Genomic DNA, 19,851 nt, shown 5'->3' with positions numbered 1-19,851 from the left:
ACAGTGAAAACAGGACTATTTTGAAATCAAGCTTTTGCTGTATAAACAGGGTTTGTGCTAAGGTGTTTATGCACATTCTCTCATACAATCTTATGTAACCACCACTACTATTACTACTATTATCATTATTATTTCATAGATGAGGACACTAAGACACAAAGAGAGCAAATGACAGAGCCAGGCTTTAGGCCTGAGAAGTGCCACCTGTCAGAGCCATCATCATGTGTATGACTCAGGAGAGAAGGTCTCTCTCTTTGGGGGGTCAGAGCCAGCTTTCTGGTGAGGGTGACTTTTCAGTGAAGGAGGGAGTGGATTGGAGGCACTGAGTTTTGGGCGATAACACTTCCAGAAACAAAGATGTGGGAGATAGAGAAGTGCCAGGCGTGGAGTGTGACTGAGGAGAGCACATGGGGCCAGAGGAGGAGGACTGATTGGAAGGAAATGCAAGCTCATAGGTTTGGGACCCTGACTGCCAGCTAAAGGTATGGGGCTTATGATTGGTAGAATTATGGTCCCTCAAAAATGTTCATGGCTTACTAGCACAAACCATTAAATGTTAACTTACATGTCAAAGGGGACTCCGCAGGTGTGATTAAATTAAGGGTTTTGAGATGTGAAAATTATCCTGGATCATCCAGTTGAGCCCAATGTAATCACAGGGATCATTATAACAGGGAGGCAGGAGGATCAGAATGAATAAAAGAGAGGTGACTATGAATGCAAAGTCCAAGTGACAGTGACTTGAAGATGCTACTTTGCTGTCTTTGAAGATGGAGGAAGGGCCATGAGCTATGTAATGCTGGAAAAAAGCTAGAAATGGATTCTTCTCCGCCAGCCTCCAGGAGGCATGAAGCCCTGTTAACACCTTAATTTTACCCCATTGGAACCCATTTTGGAATTCTAACCTCCAGAACTGAAAAGGACTAAACATGTATTATTTTAGGCCACAAAGTTTGTGGCATTTTGTTATAACAGCCACAGGAAACGAATATAGGGCTCTGGGCGAGCACAGTGTGGGGCACTGGAGTTTTCAGCAGCCTCATCTCACTGACATTTTTTTTCCAAGTGAGAGGAGGACAGGTAGAGACACAGACTCCCACATGTACCCCAACCCTGATCTACTTGGAAATCCCTGTCTGGGGCAGATGCTCTGCCCATCTGAGGCCATGCTCGAAACTGAGCTATTTTTAGTGTCTGACATGGAAGCTCCATGGAGCCATCCTCAGTGCCTAGGGCCAATGCCCTTGAACCAATCAAGCCATGACTGTGGGAGAGGGAGAGAGATGGAGGGAGAGAAAAGCAGATGTGCCTTGACTGGAAATTGAACCCAGGGACTTCCACACGCCGGGCCGATGGTCTACTACTGAGCCAACCGGCCAGGGCCTCACTGACATTTTAGAAAGCTGGATTCAATCCCACACATATTTACAGAGTACTAAGCACTGAGCTGGGCCATGGAGAGATAGTGGCAAAAGACAGATGTAGCTTCTGCCCTGGATAGAGCTACAGTGTCATTGGAGGTCACTCTACCCCACACTGGGCCAGAGGCTGGTGCAAGATGAGCTGATTATCTCTAACCAGCAGCCTGAACAGGGCCAGTTCCCAATTGGCAGTTGTAGGCCGTTTGCTTAACTGAAAAGGGAGTTATCTGAACAGCTCTGAGGATGGCGCTTCTCAGCAGATGTGCCAGAGCCAGTGGGCAGCAATTGGTTGTAGTAGGTTTGTGCCCACTGCCCTTTCTCTGAAGTGCATCCTGAGGGTCTGATGGGCACAAGGGGGTTTTATAGGCTTCTCAAAGCACCAAGTAGGTGGAGAAAGCCTATAAAACCCCCTTGTGCCCCCTTCTATGGTAGAGAAAAGTGGGATAGGGGAAAGCAAGAGGACCAATTCACCCCCTATGAACCCAGAAATTCCACTCCAGGAAGTATATCCAACAGAAGTATGAACATCCATGCACCAAGACACACTAGAATGCTCACAACAATCACCTCTAGAAACAACTCAAATAGCCACCAACAGTAAAATGGAAGCTAAAACATGATACAGTCACACAACAGCACAAACCAACAATGACAATGAACTTATTAAAGCCAGCAACATTGATCATTCTTACCAACTTAACATTGAGCAAAATAAGCCAAACTCAGGGTAGCTGTCTATAGTCCGTCCTATGTGGTCATGTCTCTGCTGACGCCACTACCGCTACGGGGCCTAACTGGTCTGGCCCAGAAACTCCTGGTACCACATGCTCAGACCCATTCCAAGCCTCCACTAGAGCCACTCAGGACCATGGATATCGCCACTGGGTTCACCTCCTGTTTCTTGTGTATCCTCCTGCCTTCTGCTGGGTCTTACCTCACCTGGAGAGCTACAAGAAGCAGGAGTGAATGGGGCTGTCCTTTCCCTCACCCTTGACCTGACCATCCCCTGCCTGTCTGCTGCATTCCTGGCCAGCTTTCCCTGGATCATGTCTTCAGTTACAGTAACCTCTTTGCAATCATAATCTCTAGATTCCTCCATTGTGACATTCTGTGACCACATATTTCGGTTTATTAGGCCCTACTCAGTAGGACTACCCATCACTTGTTACACTGAAGTCTAGTTAAATCTTCCTTCCAAAAAAAAAGCCAAACACAGAAGAATACCTATCCTGACCAGGCGGTGGCGCAGTGGATAGAGCATCAGCCTGGGATGCTGAGGACCCAGGTTTGAAACCTGAGGTCGCCAGCTTGAGCATGGGATCAGGGACATGATCCCATGGTCACTGGCTTGAACCCAAAGGTCTCCCAAAAGTCTCTGGATTGAAGTCCAAGGTTGCTGGTTTAAGTTGCTGGCTTGAGCAAGGGATCACTGGCTTGGCTGTAGCCCTCCACCCCCCACCCCCCACCATACTAGGTCAAGGCACATACATATGAGAAAGCAATCAATGAACAACTAAGGAGCTGCAACGAAGAACTGATGCTTCTCATCTCTCTCTCTTCTTTTTTTTTTTTTTCCTTTCAGAGACAGAGAGTGAAATAGATAGGGACAGACAGACAGGAACGGAGAGAGACATGAAGCATCAATCATCAGTCCTTCATTGTGCGCTGCAACAACCTAGTTGCCCATTGATTGCTCTCCCATATGCACCCTGACCGTGGGCCTTCAGCAGACTGAGCAACCCCCTGCTGGAGCCAGCAACCCTGGGTTCAAGCTGGAGGGCCTTTCCTCAAACCAGACCAGCCCGTGCTCAAGCCGGCGACCCCAGGGTCTTGAACCTGGGCCCTCTGCATCCCAGTCCGACGCTCCATCCACTGCGCCACCGCCTGGTCAGGCTCATCTCTCTCTCTTCTTGTCTTTCTGTCCCAGTCTGACCCTCTCTCTCAAAAAGAAAAAAAAAATACCTATTACACGATTCCATTAATATAATGCTCACAAAAGGGCACAACAAACAAATCTGTTTCAGAAGTCAGAATCGGGGTTCCCTGGGGATGGTGCACAGTGGTTGGGAGTTGGCACAGGGGGCTTCTGGACTGCTAGTAATGTTCTAATCCTGGACAGGGGTAAACAAGTGTTCATCACTTTGTGACAGTTCACTGTGCTATACACTTGTGATTTGTGTATTTTCTATGCATACATTATATTGCAATGAAAAGTTTAGTTAAAAAGTATTAATGGGCATAATATACTGACTGGTATTTTGGTGGTGATGTGGAGTCAAAGCTGTAGCCTTAACATGCCTGAACCGAGATGCTGTGTGACTCTGGACAAGCTTGTAAGCCTTTCTGGGTGTCAGTTTCTTCATCCCCGAGTTGGGTTTATATGTTGTGGATTACATAATTTTTGCAGAAACTCTACAAAATGCTTGAAGTAACCTGATTCCTCATATATAAAAAAGAACCAAGACTTTATTGGAACTGGATGCTTCCTGGGCAAGGACGTGGCTCCATTGCCAGTGGCCCAGCTATGTGACCTTGGTGCAGAGGCAGGTGTGGTAGACTGGGAAGAACACGTGAGCTTTGGGAGCATTTAGTCCAGGTTATAGTTCCGGCAAGGTCCTCATCTTAGTGGCACGTGAACTTGGGCAAGCTACTTCACCTCTTTAAGCCTCAGTTTCCTCACTGGTAAAACGAGGATGACTTGCTCACTCTGCTGGGCAGGTGTGAAGCCTATGTGAAAGGTGCCCAGCCATTGTCAAGCACCGCTGCTTTCCCTATGCTCAGTGAGGTGCGTAAGTTAGGTAGGTCTCCTGCTGGGACCAGGCCAAAGAGGATGTCTGGTCATTAGAAAAATTTGGTGATCCAAACTAAACAAAGAGCAGAGCCCTCCATTATAGGTTGTGCTGAGACCACACTTATAAAGGCCTCCCTTTACCAGAGGGACTCAGGCCTCACCCTGCCCAAGATGCTTGGGGCTTGGGGAGGGATCAGTGTCCTAGGGGGACCCTGTCTTCACTCAGTGTGACCCCCCCCCTCAGTGCCTTGTGGACTTGTGAACAGGTGCCAGGAGGCCGAACATCTGTACTGAATCAGATCTGGGCCTCATTTTGGGAGGAGCTGTTGACAAACAGGACTCTGGGGAGGAGTCCTGGGAAATGAAGGAGGATCTTGACACCCAAGGGGTCAGCTGGAGAAACTACTTGAGGTGGGGCACCGTAGCTCCAAGAAGACAGGGCTTTGGGCCACCGTTTTTGCTAAACCACAGATTCTGAATTTCTTGGCCTTCTCTGTGGAGACTAGTGTTTCTCCAACCCTGACCTTCTCAGAGAATCCAAACCTGCTTAAAGATTTGTTTCTCATATGCATATACACACAGACATATAGGCATATATGTTCTTGCAAACACACGCCGAAATACATAGAAAAGCAAACTAAGAAAATAAACATGACCTATCATTTCATCAGGTGTGTCTCAAGGGTGGCAGTGCCTCTCCCCTGGAGAAAGGAGGCCGAACGAACCCTTTGAACCAGCACAGCTACGCCAGGATCCAGGTACTGTGACGCTCAGGAGGTCAGGGTCTAGAATGGACCCGGGTCTCATGAGCCTGGGGTCTCAGCGGGGCAGGATCCCGCGGGCTGGATCTCGGTGGGCTGAGGTCCCGGTGGGCCGGGGCCGAGTAAGCTGGGGTCTCGGTGGGTTGGAATCTCAGTGGGGTGGGGCACTATGGGGCCGGGGTCTCGGTGGGCCGGTCCCGGAGCGCACGGGAGTGGCCCCCCGCCCCAGGCTGGGCCCTGCTCCCGAGGTTTCCGATGCCCGGGACCGGCTCGGTCTCCTGAGGAGGGGCCGCAAGGCGCGGGCCTCACGGGCAGAGGCGGATTAAGGTTGGTTGAGGCCCCGGGCGCAGAAGAAAATACTGGGCCCCTTACACTAGAAAAAAATGTCAAGTTGGGGGGTTGCGGGGCCCTTCAGAAGTCGGGGCGCAGGGGCGCGCGCTCGGTGCGCCCGCCGTTAAATCCGCCTCTGCTCACGGGCAGCCCGGCGCCCGCGACCGCTCAGAGGCCCCCGGGCCAACCCCGCACGGCCCGCCCGCGCTCTTGCGGGAGGTCCGTGGAGACGGCCGCCGAGCCTCCAGAAGGTTCTGGGCGTTTCTGGCGTCCCCGTCCCCGCGGAAACTGCCGCCCGAGCCTAATAAAAGCCGTTGCGAAGGCGCGGGGGCCGAAGCGCAGGCGGGACCGCGACTGACGAGACTGGGGCTGTGACGGGATTGTGACGTGACGCGGCGCGCCGTGACGTGACCGTGACGCGCCCGGGCCAGAACGGACGGGACGGGGACGGAACGTGAGGTGACCGGGCCGGGCGGGCGGCGGGGCGCTGAGCGGGCTCCTGAGCGGCGTCGCCCGCCGGCGCCGCGGGGACAAGATGGTGAAGGAGACGGAGTACTACGACATCCTGGGGGTGAAGCCCAACGCGCAGCCCGAAGAGATTAAGAAGGCCTACCGAAAGCTGGCGCTCAAGTACCACCCGGACAAGAACCCAGACGAGGGCGAGAAGGTGCGGCCGCGGGCCGGGCCGGGCGGACGGGGCGGGGGCGGGGGCGGGGGGCGCCGCGGACCGGGACGTGGGGGACGTCGGGGACGTCAGGGGGCCTGGGGGCGGGCCTGGGGCGTGAGGGGCGTGAGGGGCGTGAAGCCCGCGGGCGGGAGGAGGGCACACGCGGGACCGGGTCTTCAGAGGGTCGCAGGCGTTCCTGTGGGAAACTGAGGCACAGCGGCCACAAGTGCTTTGTGGACACGCCACATCCGTGTCCCTAGTGATGCCTGAGCCAGGACGAGGGTCCCTCATGAGGAGACTGACCAGATGTGGTTATGTGCCTATCTCGCGCTGGATAAACCTGGTCAGGCACCGAGCGGTTACATTTTCTTTATTAAACAGGGACACGGAGATCTTTAACTTCGCCCATCATTTTATACGAATATAACAGGCTTTTTGTGACAAATGACCCACCGCTCATTCTAAGTACCAGTAATACTGGAAAAATGCTCTGTATAATTGAGACTTCTATTCACCATTTCACCCTGTTCACAACCTGTTTTTTATCCCCAAGGAGGGTCCTCACCCACATGAGTAATTGAGTAACAAAATCAGGCACTGTCCCTGGTGAAGCTGGTTAGCTAGCCTTGCCACTCCTTTCACGTCTTGCCATTTTTTAAATAAAATTTGGATGTCCCAGATGGTTTGGGGGAGATGAGGCTTTTTTAGGAGCTGACACATGGCCACTTTTGAAGTCATAGGTGATCCTCCATCAGTTAGACTGGTAGACCGACGCTAATATTAAAATACCTGTCTGCTTTAGCTATTCTAAGTTGAAGACAGCTGCTTAAGGAAGGTTGGCTGAGTGGCAACAGTGATAGAATATTTATATTTAGCCGCATGTACCGAATATGGTTGTGCCAAGTTAAAATGCTTTCTTGTAAGGCCATGCGTCTGTCACTTTCAGGCATTCTTATGTATATTTGGGTGGCTTTTAAAGTCACTGGCTTTCTCTGTGGTGTCCGTGACTCATAAATGTGCTCCCTACATTCATAGTAACCTGTTTCTGAGAATCTCCTTGGAGGAGAGCACAGCCGGGCTTCTAATTTCACGTTTCAGAAGGCTGGCTAAAGGCAGCATGTGGGACAGCAGCTTTTTAAAATTGGACTTGACCTGTACTACATTTCTGTAGGTATCACTGTGTACACACCAGTCTGACCAAGTTGTTTGATTTGTTAACCTAATATTTATTTATAGCCAGGCACTGAATTAGTGCCACATAAGTGAGGCTCTTGGTGGTGAAGTCTGGCAGGTCCCTCTCAGCTTGTGATGTCCCTACTGGCAGGAATACGTTCCCCTGCTCACCTCCCACAAAAGGGATAAAATCCTTTGATTTCCTTCTCAGCTACAACTTCTCCCAGGTGGCTGACTCTGACCCATAAACAGAACTACTGACTCAATCCTTATCCCACTTTAATTATGATTCCATGTTCAATACCTCCATTCCCCACTGCCAAGTAAGCAGGGCAAGGACTATGGTCCCCATGCTCACTTATGGGCCTTGTGTCTAGTTGTGCAATGTAGGTGCTAAAGTGTTTGTTGAGGCCTGACCTGTGGTGGCGCGGTGAATAGAGCGTCGACCTGGAAACACAGAGGTTGCTGGTTTGAATCCCTGGGCTTGCCTGGTCAAGGCACATGTGGGAGTTGATGCTTCCTGCTCCTCCCCCCTCCTCTCTCTCTCTCTCTCTCCTCTCTAAAATGAATAAATTAAAAAATATTTTTTTAAAAAAAAAGTGTTTGTTGACTGACTGACTGAATGGGTATGTCAGGAGAAGAAACACAATTTAAAGAATTCTGTGTAGGAAGAAGAAAGAGCCCTATAAAGACACAGTTTGGAAGGCAAATTGTTGCATTGAAGGGAGAACTGGGAGATGAGTGGAAATTGGGTTGGAAATCAAAAGGGATGGTAGAAATGGTGCTGTGAAGTTCTCTGAAGAGAACTCATTCTTTCGTTTACTCATTACCAGGTACCTCCTCTCTGGTACTGCTGTATGCAGGGCACACTGTGTAGAGTGTAGACCTTTTCTTTTTTGTGCAAGTCTGTGTAGTTCTTATCCACTTTATCTGTCAGGTAGAACCTTCTTATTTTTTCCCTCCTAAGTCTGTAACTGTATTATTAATGTCTCTTCAAAAATAGATTAAGGCAGTCCTTTCTCTGCTTGCTCCAGGATAACTGAGACGGCTGTTGGTATGTTGGTCTTTGTTTTGTGCCGTTGTCCTGTGTTGCTAAGCACTGGGCAGCGTATGTTTGCTGTCAGACACTCTGTATGGAGTCTGTACTTATCTCATCTGTGGCTGGTTTCTATGAGACACTTGGGCAGTGGGTCAGTAAGCTTGTCCTTTTCAGAAGCAATGATAGGGGTGTATTCTTGGCTATTACCTTCACTGGCTTTTGAGATGAGTTTGGTGTTTTGGCCAATTTCACTGTAACTTTTAGTTTGAATAGATTTTCGTGAAAGTTTAAAGATCATAATAGTGCGGAAAAATTTAAGAATGTAGAGGAAAAGCTGCCAACTACACGTCACCCTAACTACGATCACTATGCTTCTTCCCAGGCTTTTTCCAGGATGATCATATGTGGTCATTGTGGAGCATACACTTTTTTCTTGCCACTTAATATTTTGTCACAAACGTTTCCAAGTTGCTAAATAGTCTCTAAGCCATTTTTTCCCAGCAGCATTGTCGCATTCTGAGAGGTGAGCTGACCAGAGCACCGAACAGAGCACTGGAAGACGGGGTGCCAGCAGGAAGCTGAATTAGACTCCAGAGCCGTTTTTCCCCAGTGCAAGATCCAATTCAGGATCACCTACTGCATTTAGTTTAACTTTCTCTTAGTTTTGAAGAATGTCCTTCAGTTTGGGTTTTCTGGTTCTTTCTTTACAGTCAGATTCCAGTGAATTTCAGTGATAACATTTTTGGTGGGAATGCGACACATGGGATATTTTGTCTGTCTTAGGGTACTGGAGATACATATTTGAAGGTAGCCCCAAAAGGATTTGAGCAATGAGATAGAAGAGAGAGGTAAATGAGATTTTGGCCTTGCCAATAACTGAGATGTGGGGCAAACAGTGGGAGGGGAAAGTATAGGTTTGCACACAGTGTCTGCAACCTGCAGTGGATAGGTGCTTACAAGATGTCTGTAGTTGAATTTCATGCTAGTAAACCTGTAAAGCAATCCTCATGAGCTGGGAAGCTAGCAGCAGCACCCAGGAGTCCTGGGCTTTCTTCAGTTATAGGTTAAGTCCTGGCCTGGGCTAACTACCTCCTAGTTCCATAAGACTTTTCCTGTCCCATACAGCCAGAATAGGGAGAAACTTTCTTTTCTCACTGCTTTCGTTCTCTTATTCTCTGTAGTAGTCATGCCACTGATCCCTTAATAATGTTTTCTTAGTGTTTTCCACCTGATAAGGGGAGTAAATGGAAAAATCAGGTTCCAGATCACTGACAAACCAGCTAGTTTGGGGGGTTGGGTGCAGAATTTCTCTGACATTGCATTTAATGTTTAATTAATTTTTAGAGAGGGAGAGAAAGAACGGGGGGGAACATTAGCTCATAGTAGTTGCTTCCCACATGTACCTTGACTGGATAAGTCTAGTTTTGAACTGGCGACCTCGGCATCCCATGTCAAAGTTTTATTCACTGAGCCAGCCAGGCTGACATTTAATTTATATAGTGGATTTGCTTAATAACAAAACTCAGAATGTATCTCTTTTTAAATTTATTTATTGATTTTAAAGAGAGAGGAAGGGGGAGAAAGGAGGGAGGAAGGGAGAGAGAAAGAAACATCAGTTTGTTGTTCCACTTATTTGTGCATTCACTGGTTGATTCTTGTATGTGCCCTGACTGGGATCAAACCTACAACCTTGGTGTATCAGGATGGTGCTCTAACCAACTAAGCTATCTGGCCAGGGAAAACCTATCTCTCTCTTTTTTTAAAAAAATTATTTATTCATTTTACAGTACAGAGAGAGAGAAAGAAAGAGAGAGAGAGTGAGAGAGAAGGCGGGGAGGAGCAGGAAGTATCAACTCCTGTATGTGCCTTGACTAAGCAAGACCAGGGTTTCGAACTGCCGACCTCAGCATTCCAGGTCAATACTTTATCCACTGTGCCATCACAGGTCAGGCTCTCTCTCTATTTTAAAGATTTTATTTATTGATTTGAGAGAGAGAGAGAGACAGGGGTGTGGTGGGGTGAAGCAGGAAGCATCAGTTCATAGTAGTTGCTTCTTGTATGTGCCTTGACCAGAGCTGGTGACCTCAGCATTCCAGGATGATATCTTAACCACTGCGCCACCAGAGCTCAGGCAAACTGATCTCTTTTTTTTTTAAATTATTAACTTTTTGCATTTATTTATTTATTTATTTTACAGAGGCAGAGAGAGGGATAGATAGGGACAGACAGACAGGAACAGAGAGATGAGAAATCAATCATTAGTTTTTCGTTGCGACATCTTAGTTGTTCATTGACTGCTTTCTCATATGTGCCTTGACCAGGGGCTACAGCAGACCGAGTCACCCCTTGCTCGAGCCAGCAACCTTGAGTCCAAGCTGGTGAGCCTTCTGAAACCAGATGAGGCCACGCTGAAGCTGGCGACCTCGGGGTCTCGAACCTGGGTCCTCCACATCCCAGTCCGACGCTCTATCCACTGCGCCACTGCCTGGTCAGGCGAACCTTATCTCTTTTTAATTGCTCTCTTTTTCTTCTAAAGTTTAAGCTCATATCCCAGGCATATGAAGTGCTTTCAGATCCAAAGAAAAGGGATATTTATGACCAGGGCGGCGAACAAGCAATCAAGGAGGGAGGCTTGGGCAGCCCCAGCTTCTCTTCCCCCATGGACATCTTCGACATGTTCTTCGGTGGCGGAGGGCGGATGGCTAGAGAGAGAAGAGGTAAATGATTTTAAAGACCTTACGCAAGTTTTATAGTTTCCAAATTGTTTGTTATTGGAATCAGGGTGGATTGTGCCTTAAAAGGGTAGTTATCATGGTTTGGGACCATTAGCTTTAACTACTTCATCCCTGTCTAGTATCCAGGCTACTGGGAATCTCTTAGCACACTGAGCAATAACCTGCCATCCTCCAAGCACCATGTATAAAGGAACAGATGGAGTGATGAGTAGAAAGGAAGAAGATCAAATTCATCTTCTCCTTTTTCTCTGTTGTTGGGGTCAAGTTCCTGAGTGTCCTAAGAGACATAGTGGCACCTCCTCTGGTCATTAGTGATGCCTCTGCTAAGACTTTTTCTTCCTTCCCACATGCCCTCCTTCCCGCATGCCCTCCTTCCCATACCTCCTTACCTGCACCCAGGCTCTATCTGGCCAGTGCTCTGCTGTGTGCGGGTGGCCTCATTTTCTTAGCCTGCTCAGGAAATTTTCTAGGTAACAAAATTTACCCCTTTATGTTTAACCATCTTTGTAAAAGAATTTACCCACCTCCCTCATCAGAATATTTTAATCCCCAGGAAGGAACGAGGGATTTAGTCTTGAGCCGAATGGCTCTAGGCTGCTGTTCTTGAGTAATGGGGTTTGCTTTTCTACTTCTTAACTCCTGCCATTCTATGAGCTGTCACCTCTTACTGTGACTAGTAATCTCTAATAGCCCCCTTTCTCCTGTTCAGTTTACTGTTGATAAACTGCTTTGGACCTTGAAACCAGATAGATAATCAATTTTACAATCCTGGATAAAAGCAGAAAAAGCTCTGCATTGGGGTTTATGAAGGGTGGTGTGGATCAACAAGAGGCCCCTAAATAAGACTGTACTTGGTCTCACATTATAATTGACTGTGAGCTTTAAAAAGCTTGACTCTCTATTCTGTGAACAGTATGCTGAAAATCACAGTTGCTTACTGGGGAAAATCCTTGTGCTGTTTTCTGAGTACATTGCCTGCTTGTATAATTGACAATGTGGATGTGATTAAAATCCTTTGAGTAGTACAAACATTCATGTATGTCCTTGTGCCTCCTGACCATACAGAGTATGACCGTACATGTACGGCTTTAAACTTTGAGCTGGAGGTACGCAAGAATTGCATGAGATTAAAAAAATTTATTTTAAAAATATATAAGGCAACATTTAAAAAAGGCAAATATATGTTCTTTTTGTTTCCATAATTGGTTATCAAACAAACATGATTTTAAATTAATAAAACTGGAACTGGAACTAATTTTATTTTATTTTTTGAAAATAAAACTCACTTCCAGGGGTCAGCGAGCATGAAAAAGACTCACTATTCAAAGGGTTAAAGCCTTGGGTATCTCTTGCCCAGCCCTCTCACTCTCTTCAGGTGAATAACATCTTGCCCTTAATTAAGTCATCTCTCAAAACTGACAGCCAATAAACAAGGACAGCTTGTCTCAGTGACTGCAAGTAACAGTGAGGGTCCTGATGCTCTGGGTCCTGCCAGGCTGGCATAGCGCCAGAGCAGACAGACCCGCCCTGAAGACAAAAGGCCCACTGTCCTGAATGCACAGACAAGGTTTTGGCAGATGAAAGAGTTCTCACTTGGTCACAAATTACAGGAGGTCTCAAAGAGTAAAGTGCATTAGGCTCAAGGAACAGTTTCAATTGAAGGTCCAGAGAAGGGTTGTCATGCATTCATCTGTGAGGAAAGGGCTCCTTTCATGGGGAGAACCTAGTTAATCAATTTCATTGTAACATTGCTTTATGTTCTCTTGGTGATCTGTCTTCAGATTTATTTTGGAAGTAAAGATGGAAAGTCTTTATGTTGACATCTATAAATGATTAATTAGCTCATAGCTGGAAGGGGTATTAGTTCTCATCACTGGCAGAGAGCCAAAGGAATGAGTCAGGTATAATAGCAGCATTGCTCCCTACAGGGAAGGGAACAGTGACACAGGCACAGCTTCGAGTCTCTGGAGGGACTTCATACGAGTGTCTCCTGGGTGGTATTTAATAGTGGTATATTTACTACAGTATTACTAATTGTTTTCTTTTTCCCCTTGGTAAGGCAAGAATGTTGTTCATCAGTTGTCTGTAACTCTTGAAGATTTATATAATGGAGTCACAAAGAAATTGGCACTCCAGAAAAATATAATTTGTGAGAAATGTGAAGGTAAAAAAATCAATTTTTGAATGACTTTTCAAAGTTCTGATCCTTTAGATCTAGAAAACAGGGGATCTGTATTATAAGTCAGAGAGAGACAATTTATCTTTTCAAATGTGAGGGTCAGAGATTGCACACAGGTAACCTGAGGAATAAATTTGTTTCATTTTGGCCTTGTAAATTTTTTACTTCAACCACACATTTATTTAGTATGTTGACAATTATTTAAAAATTTTTTAAATCAAAACAGTTCATCCAACTTAGGGGTTAGCAAACTTTTCCAATAATGGGACAGATAGTAAATATTTTAGTCTTTGTGGGTCATGTGGTTCCTATCATTAACTATTCAATTTTTAGGGCAAAAATAGCCATAGACAATATATGTATAAACGAACAAATGTGCTTGTGTTCTAATGAAGCTTTATTTACAAAACCAGGCATCTGGCCATAGTTTATTGACCCCTGACTTAAATGTAAATGTAATTAATGTAACTTTTTAAAATCTGATTTTTCAGGAATAGATCCACAGAGACTGGCTGAGCTGAGTAGCCATCTCTATGGACAGGACTGGGTCCTCTACTTCTCCATAGACCCCCTACTCGGTCACATGTAGACAGATGTATTTTTTCCGTTCTGAGGGGTGGAACACAGTTTATGGAGCTTTAGTAATAAATTTGGCTTGGCACAGCCGAAAACACAAATGTTTTTGAGATCCCCTGTTAACATTTGGCTATTATCTGCTTGGCTGGAACTACCCCTTACTTCCACATTGCTTGTCACATTGGTAGAGAATTCAAACCCCAATGTCCAAGTAGTGGTTCGTTACCCTCCTGCTGTGGTGCAGTGCTTCTCAGGGAAGAGCACAGCTCTCATCTGTTCCCCCACCCCCACCCACAGGTATTGGTGGGAAGAAGGGCTCTGTGGAGAAGTGCCCAGTGTGCAAGGGCCGCGGGATGCAGATCCACATCCAGCAGATTGGGCCGGGCATGGTGCAGCAGATCCAGACTGTGTGCATTGAGTGCAAGGGCCAGGGCGAGCGCATCAACCCCAAGGACCGCTGCGAAAACTGCAGTGGCGCCAAGGTGATCCGGGAGAAGAAGATTATCGAGGTGCACGTTGAAAAAGGTGAGACTGCATAGAAGTAGCACTCCGCGTGGGCTGGAAGTGCTCCTTGGTGCTCTGTACCTTTCTCTAAAGCTTTGTAGAAAGTATGGTTCCTAAGAGAAATGGCTAATCAGAAAGGGATGTTCCCTAGGTATGAAAGATGGGCAAAAGATACTATTTCATGGAGAAGGCGATCAGGAGCCTGAGCTGGAGCCTGGTGATGTCATAATTGTACTCGATCAGAAGGATCATAGTGTCTTTCAGAGACGAGGCCATGACTTGATCATGAAAATGAAAATTCAGCTTTCTGAAGCCCTCTGTGGCTTCAAGAAGACAATAAAAACACTGGATGATCGAATCCTTGTTATTACATCCAAATCAGGTAATGTTTCCAATGTGTTTTTGTTGTTGTTCTGTGTGTTTGGCTTAAAACTACTGGTTACTGCCTGACCAGGCAGTGGCGCAGTGGATAGAGCATCGGACTGGGACATGGAGGACCCAGTTCCGAAGCCCCGAGGTCATTGGCTTAAGTGCGGACTCATCTGGTCTGAACAAGGCTCACCAGCTTGAACCTAAGGTTACTGGCTTGAGCAGGGGGTCACTCTCTCTGCTGTAGCCCCGTGGTCAAGGCACATATGAGAGAGCAATCAATGAAATGAACAACTAAGGAACCGTAATGAAGAATTGATGCTTATCTCTCTCCCTTCCTGTCTGTCCCTTTCTCTGTCTCTGTCACAAAAAAACAAACAAACAAAAAACACTACTGGTTACTTAGCCTGGTTTCACATTTAAGCCTGTCTTCTATTGTTAATGACTTGATTTTCTGTAAGTTTAAAGTCATCATTAATGACTAAAAAATTTATGTATTTTTAAGTCTTCTGCTAGAGCCCTGGCCGGGTAGCTCTAGAGCATTATCCAATATGCCAAGGTAGGAGGCTTGATCCCTGGTCAGGGCACAAACTAGAACAACCAATGAATTTATAATTGAGTGGAATGACAAATAGATGTTTCTCTCTCTCTCCCTTTCTCTATTTCCAAAATCAATAAATAAATCTTAAAATAATCTCCTAGGAAAAAATTCAGAGTGCGGGTGTGGGAAAGAGCCCCAAACAGGAATCTTAGGGCCTAAAATTCTAACTAGAAATAGCCAATTTAACTTAAATTTTAACGTGTTTTTTTTTTTTCATTTTAGAGAGGGGGGAGAGAGAGAGAGAGAGAGAGAGAGGAGAGACAGAGAGAGAGAAGGGGGGAGGAGCTGGAAGCATCAACTCCCATATGTGCCTTGACCAGGGAAGCCCAGGGTTTCGAACCGGCGACCTCAGCATTTCCAGGTTGACGCTTTATTCACTGCGCCACCACAGGTCAGGCCAAGTTTTTTATATATATAATAAGAAAACACAGCCAATTATAGGTGCTTTGCTATCAAGAGATTATCTGTGCTGATTCATCCACGTTTCTCTAGCCTCTGTGATATCAAATACACGTGAGAGACATTTTAAAATAGAATTTTCCTAATAAAAGACCTGTCAGCTTATCCTTGCAGGCATCCACAGAACTGTGCACACACTCACAGAAGCTAGAGGGAACTCCTTGAACCAAAAGGGTTCTTAAGGGCCCGAGCACTCAGCCTACCAGCTCATATAGATACCAGGGTCCCCATTCCCAGGAGAGTGAGAATCCAGGTGGGCACCAGAGCACCTGCCTAGAAGGGGCTGAGAGGACAGCAGGCAAACTGAAGAAGGAGGAAAGGCCAGGCTAGGACCTTGACTTGAAGTTGCCTCAGAATAGCACTTAAGGTCATTGTCCATGTCAAAGAATGGAGAGGTGTGGTGGTGAAGCTACCCAGGCACCTTGACCTCTTAACTGGCTGTAAACAGTATTGCACTGGACCCTGACTGGCCACAGGTAAGACTAGATGGGCCAGCCTGACCGGACGGTGGTGCAGTGGATAGAGCATCAGACTGGGATATGCAGAGGACCCAAGTTCGAGACTCCAAGGTCTCCAGCTTGAGCGCGGGCTCATCTGGTTTGAGCAAAGCTCACCAGCTTGGATATAAAGTTGCTGGCTTGAGCAAGGGGTCACTCGCTCTGCTGTAGCCCCACGGTCAAGGCACATATGAGAAAGCAATCAATGAACAACTAAGGTGTCGCAACGAAAAACTAATGATTGATGTTTCTCATCTCTCTCCATTCCTGTCTGTCCCTATCTATCCCTCTCTCTGACTCTCTGTCTCTGTAAAAAAAATAAAATAAAATTAATTAATTAATTAAAAAAAAAAGACTAGATGGGCCGGAGACCGACCCCTTCAGGCCTCCCTCCACCTGTGTCCTAACTGAACCTTTTCTGAGGCAGGTGAGGTGATAAAGCACGGGGACCTGAAATGTGTGCACACTGAAGGGATGCCCATCTACAAAGCACCCCTGGACAAAGGCAATCTGATCATTCAGTTTCTAGTAAGTTCATGTGTTTTGTTCTCATGGGACATATTAAATGCTTAATTGGGAAGGGAGGAAATAGCTACCTCTCTTTCCCGCCTCACCCTTTACAGGTAATCTTTCCTGAACAACACTGGCTTCCTGAAGACAAGCTTCCTCAACTAGAAGCTTTACTCCCTCCTCGGCAGAAAGTGAGGATCACAGATGACATGGATCAAGTGGAGCTGAAAGAGTTCAACCCCAACGATCAGAACTGGCGCCAGCACAGGGAGGCCTACGAGGAGGATGATGATGGGCCCCGGGCCGGGGTGCAGTGCCAGACGGCATGACCTGGCCCAGCAGCGCCAACACACGATGAATGTAGAGTTGGCACAATGAAAATGGTATCGCTCTAATAGCCTGTTTGGGGTGTCCTGTGTATGTGTTCAGCATTCTCAATTGCTGAGTGTCTTTTTGGGTTTTCTTTTGGTTATAACCCAAGTTAAAGCTTAATTTATATTTAAATGTTTTAAGTGTAAATCACCTCTAGGCTGCACATGGAACCTATTTATTTACATGTTCAGGATCCATCATAGATGCCAGTGACCGCACTGACACGTTGTACTTGTAGTGGTTTTGCCATAATTCAGTCCCACCAATAAAGCACAACCCAGGTAGCAGCCCTCTGCCCCTAGCTGACCTCTAGACACCATGTGAGCACCTGGCCCATCTCTGGTCTGGGTTTCTCTCCTCTCCTTCCCATGGTAAAGGTCCTGAGGGCATGACCTCAGGGTTGCTAATGTGACAAATTTGAGTCTAGATTCTAGCTGATCCTCCTTGAGAATAAAAGCACATCTGTGGACTAGACTTGGTTGCAGCACCTGGTTCACGCTGACTGGGCTGCAGGGCCAGTTGGTTCCTAGTGTTCTGTACGTGAGTGAATGGAATGGAGTATGAGTATATCACCTCTCTTGGAAGCCTCTTGAACCTTCCAAGCCTCATGGTGAGGACAAACCTGTGCTTTAAATGAAACACTAATCTGTTTGCCTGTGCCCCTGCACCTTGTTCTTTGTGGTTTTAATGATTTTTTGTTGACAACTTTTGCAATGCTCTCCCACCAAAGTGCTTACTTGTAAAGAAAATGAAATCTTGTGTCCCCAGCAGCCTCAGTACAGCCACAGAAGCCATGGGAGAATGTGGTGGTTTGGCCCCATGGCACAGCCTGCTTCCTGGATGACTTGAGGGTCTGGAGAGGCATAGGACATTTCTGTTTCCACCTCATTCTCCCAGACTCAGCTCCCTTCCAAAGGATCGTACCTCTCACCGCACAGCCATAAATAAGGGCTTCCTGCTCATGATGATGTCTGTGAGACCTGTACTGACCGAGTTGCACTGACCGAGCTGCACTCTGGATGCCCACTGTGGATGACAGCTTGTTGGGATATCAGTTGTTATTTCACTCCTGACAAGTAGACCACAGTTTAAATTTAGGGTTACCTCATCCATTAGCTATTAATGCTCCTCTCCTTCCCAAAACAGTCATGAAAGAAAAACTATCTTCTAAGCTGCTGGGTTAAAGCAGAGGTCATTTGTCACAGCCACCCTCGCTTGGTTCTGTAGCACTTACGAGTGTGACTCAGACCAGAGACCTCCCCTGGGAGGTTCACGTAAGTTGAGCATAATTTGCTCGAAATGGGTAGAGAAGAGCCCACCTGTGCCACTCTGATCACTGGTCAGGACAGAATAGAACCTATTCTTCCAACTCAGCCCATGCGAAAATCAATTTAGAAATGGACCACAAATGCAGGGTGTCCTGTTTCTGTGCTGTGACTTCCTAATAAATTATTGCTAGAGAACTGTTTAGTTGATGACGGGGCAAAATTACATTCAGCTCCTTCCTTGTCATGTAAATAAAATCTAGAGGGTGTTGCTTAAAATTTATTCCCCCTGTACATTTGTCACTTTAAAAATAAATTTGAGCTGATATGAGACATATGGCTTTGGTTTTTTATTTTCTGGACCTCAAATGAACATTGTTAAGTGCCAGCTTGCCTCATGCTGGTTGATGTAATGAATGAAGTTCCTACTCATGGAGCCTCTACTTGGGGGATAAATGCAAACAGCAGCAGTGACAACTGCTAGGAAGAAGAAGAGTAATGGGCCCTGGCCAGATAGCCCGGTTGGTTAGTGTCGTCCCGAAGCCTAGAGGTTGCTGGTTCAATCCCGTTAAGAGCACGTATAGGAACAGATTGATGTTCCTGTATTTCTCTCTCCCTTCCTTTCTCTCTAAAATCAATAAATTAAATTTAAAAAATGAAAAAAAGATAAAAAGAACAGAGTAATGGCAGGGCACAGGGAAGCCTCTTCTCTGAGCAGCTCCCTGAAAGCAGTCTGAGGGAGGAACATTCTAGGCTGAGGAAATGGCAAGGCCTGTGTGCTCACAGGAAGGTGAGCAAGGCAAAGAGGCAGAAGAGGGAAGCAGGAGCACAGGACCTGGCTTACAAGCATATGATTAATAAGAACAAGCTCAGAGTATCAGCTGTTTACATTTCCCTGTTCACGTGCAGACCAATCTCAGGTATAGGTACTTGGGGATATTGGGTGGGGCTACAGTCAGCAGCAGGTGTAGGCAAGAGCCTATAAACATTGGGGTTTATTTTATATTTTTCTGAGGTGAGAAACGGAGGCAGAGAGACTCCTGCATGCGCCTGACCAGGATCCACCCGGCAAGCCTACTAGGGGGCAATGCTCCGTTGCAACTGGAGCCATTCTAGAGCCTGAGGCAGAGGCCATGGAGCCATCTTTAGCGCCCAGGCCAACTTTGCTTCAATGGAGCCTTGGCTGTGGGAGGAGAAGAGAGAGATAGAAAGGAGAGGGGGGAGGGTAAAGAAGCAGATGGGCCCTTCTCCTGTGTGCCCTGGTGGGAATCAAACCCGGGACTTCCACACGCCAGGCGGACACCCTACCACTAAGCCAACCACCCAGGATGCCTATAAACATTGTTAATAGAGCAAAGTCCACCAGTGAGAGAGACTTCTCTGAAATTACTAGGGTAAAACACAGAGTGTGGCACAGGCCATTATTAACCCTTTAAGTAGTACAAACGTTCCTGTACATCCTCACTCAAAGGGTTAACAAAAAACTCACTACTCAAAGGGTTAATACATTAAATGGATGCCTAGATAGGACGGAATGCAGGACATCCCCAGCCAGTCAAACACCTGTTTCCTTCAGGAACCCATTCTGGACTAGATTAGCTT

The 19,851-nt window shown here is 46.7% G+C and overlaps 1 protein-coding gene across 1 annotated transcript; it reads left to right on the top strand.

Moving 5' to 3' along the window:
* Positions 1 to 5,701: 5,701 nt before the first annotated feature.
* Positions 5,702 to 18,582, top strand: DNAJA4 (DnaJ heat shock protein family (Hsp40) member A4). The gene is made up of 7 exons (XM_066239096.1): positions 5,702 to 5,970; positions 10,719 to 10,899; positions 12,977 to 13,081; positions 13,970 to 14,197; positions 14,328 to 14,558; positions 16,530 to 16,630; positions 16,726 to 18,582. Exons 1-7 carry the CDS (start codon positions 5,839 to 5,841, stop codon positions 16,939 to 16,941), a joined length of 1,194 nt encoding a protein of 397 aa, XP_066095193.1. The 5' UTR covers positions 5,702 to 5,838; the 3' UTR covers positions 16,942 to 18,582.
* Positions 18,583 to 19,851: the final 1,269 nt, after the last annotated feature.

The sequence above is a fragment of the Saccopteryx bilineata genome, chromosome 7 (assembly GCF_036850765.1).
Source record: "Saccopteryx bilineata isolate mSacBil1 chromosome 7, mSacBil1_pri_phased_curated, whole genome shotgun sequence".
NCBI classification, from domain to species: Eukaryota; Metazoa; Chordata; class Mammalia; order Chiroptera; family Emballonuridae; genus Saccopteryx; species Saccopteryx bilineata.
This window is presented reverse-complemented; position numbering and strand designations above follow the sequence as displayed.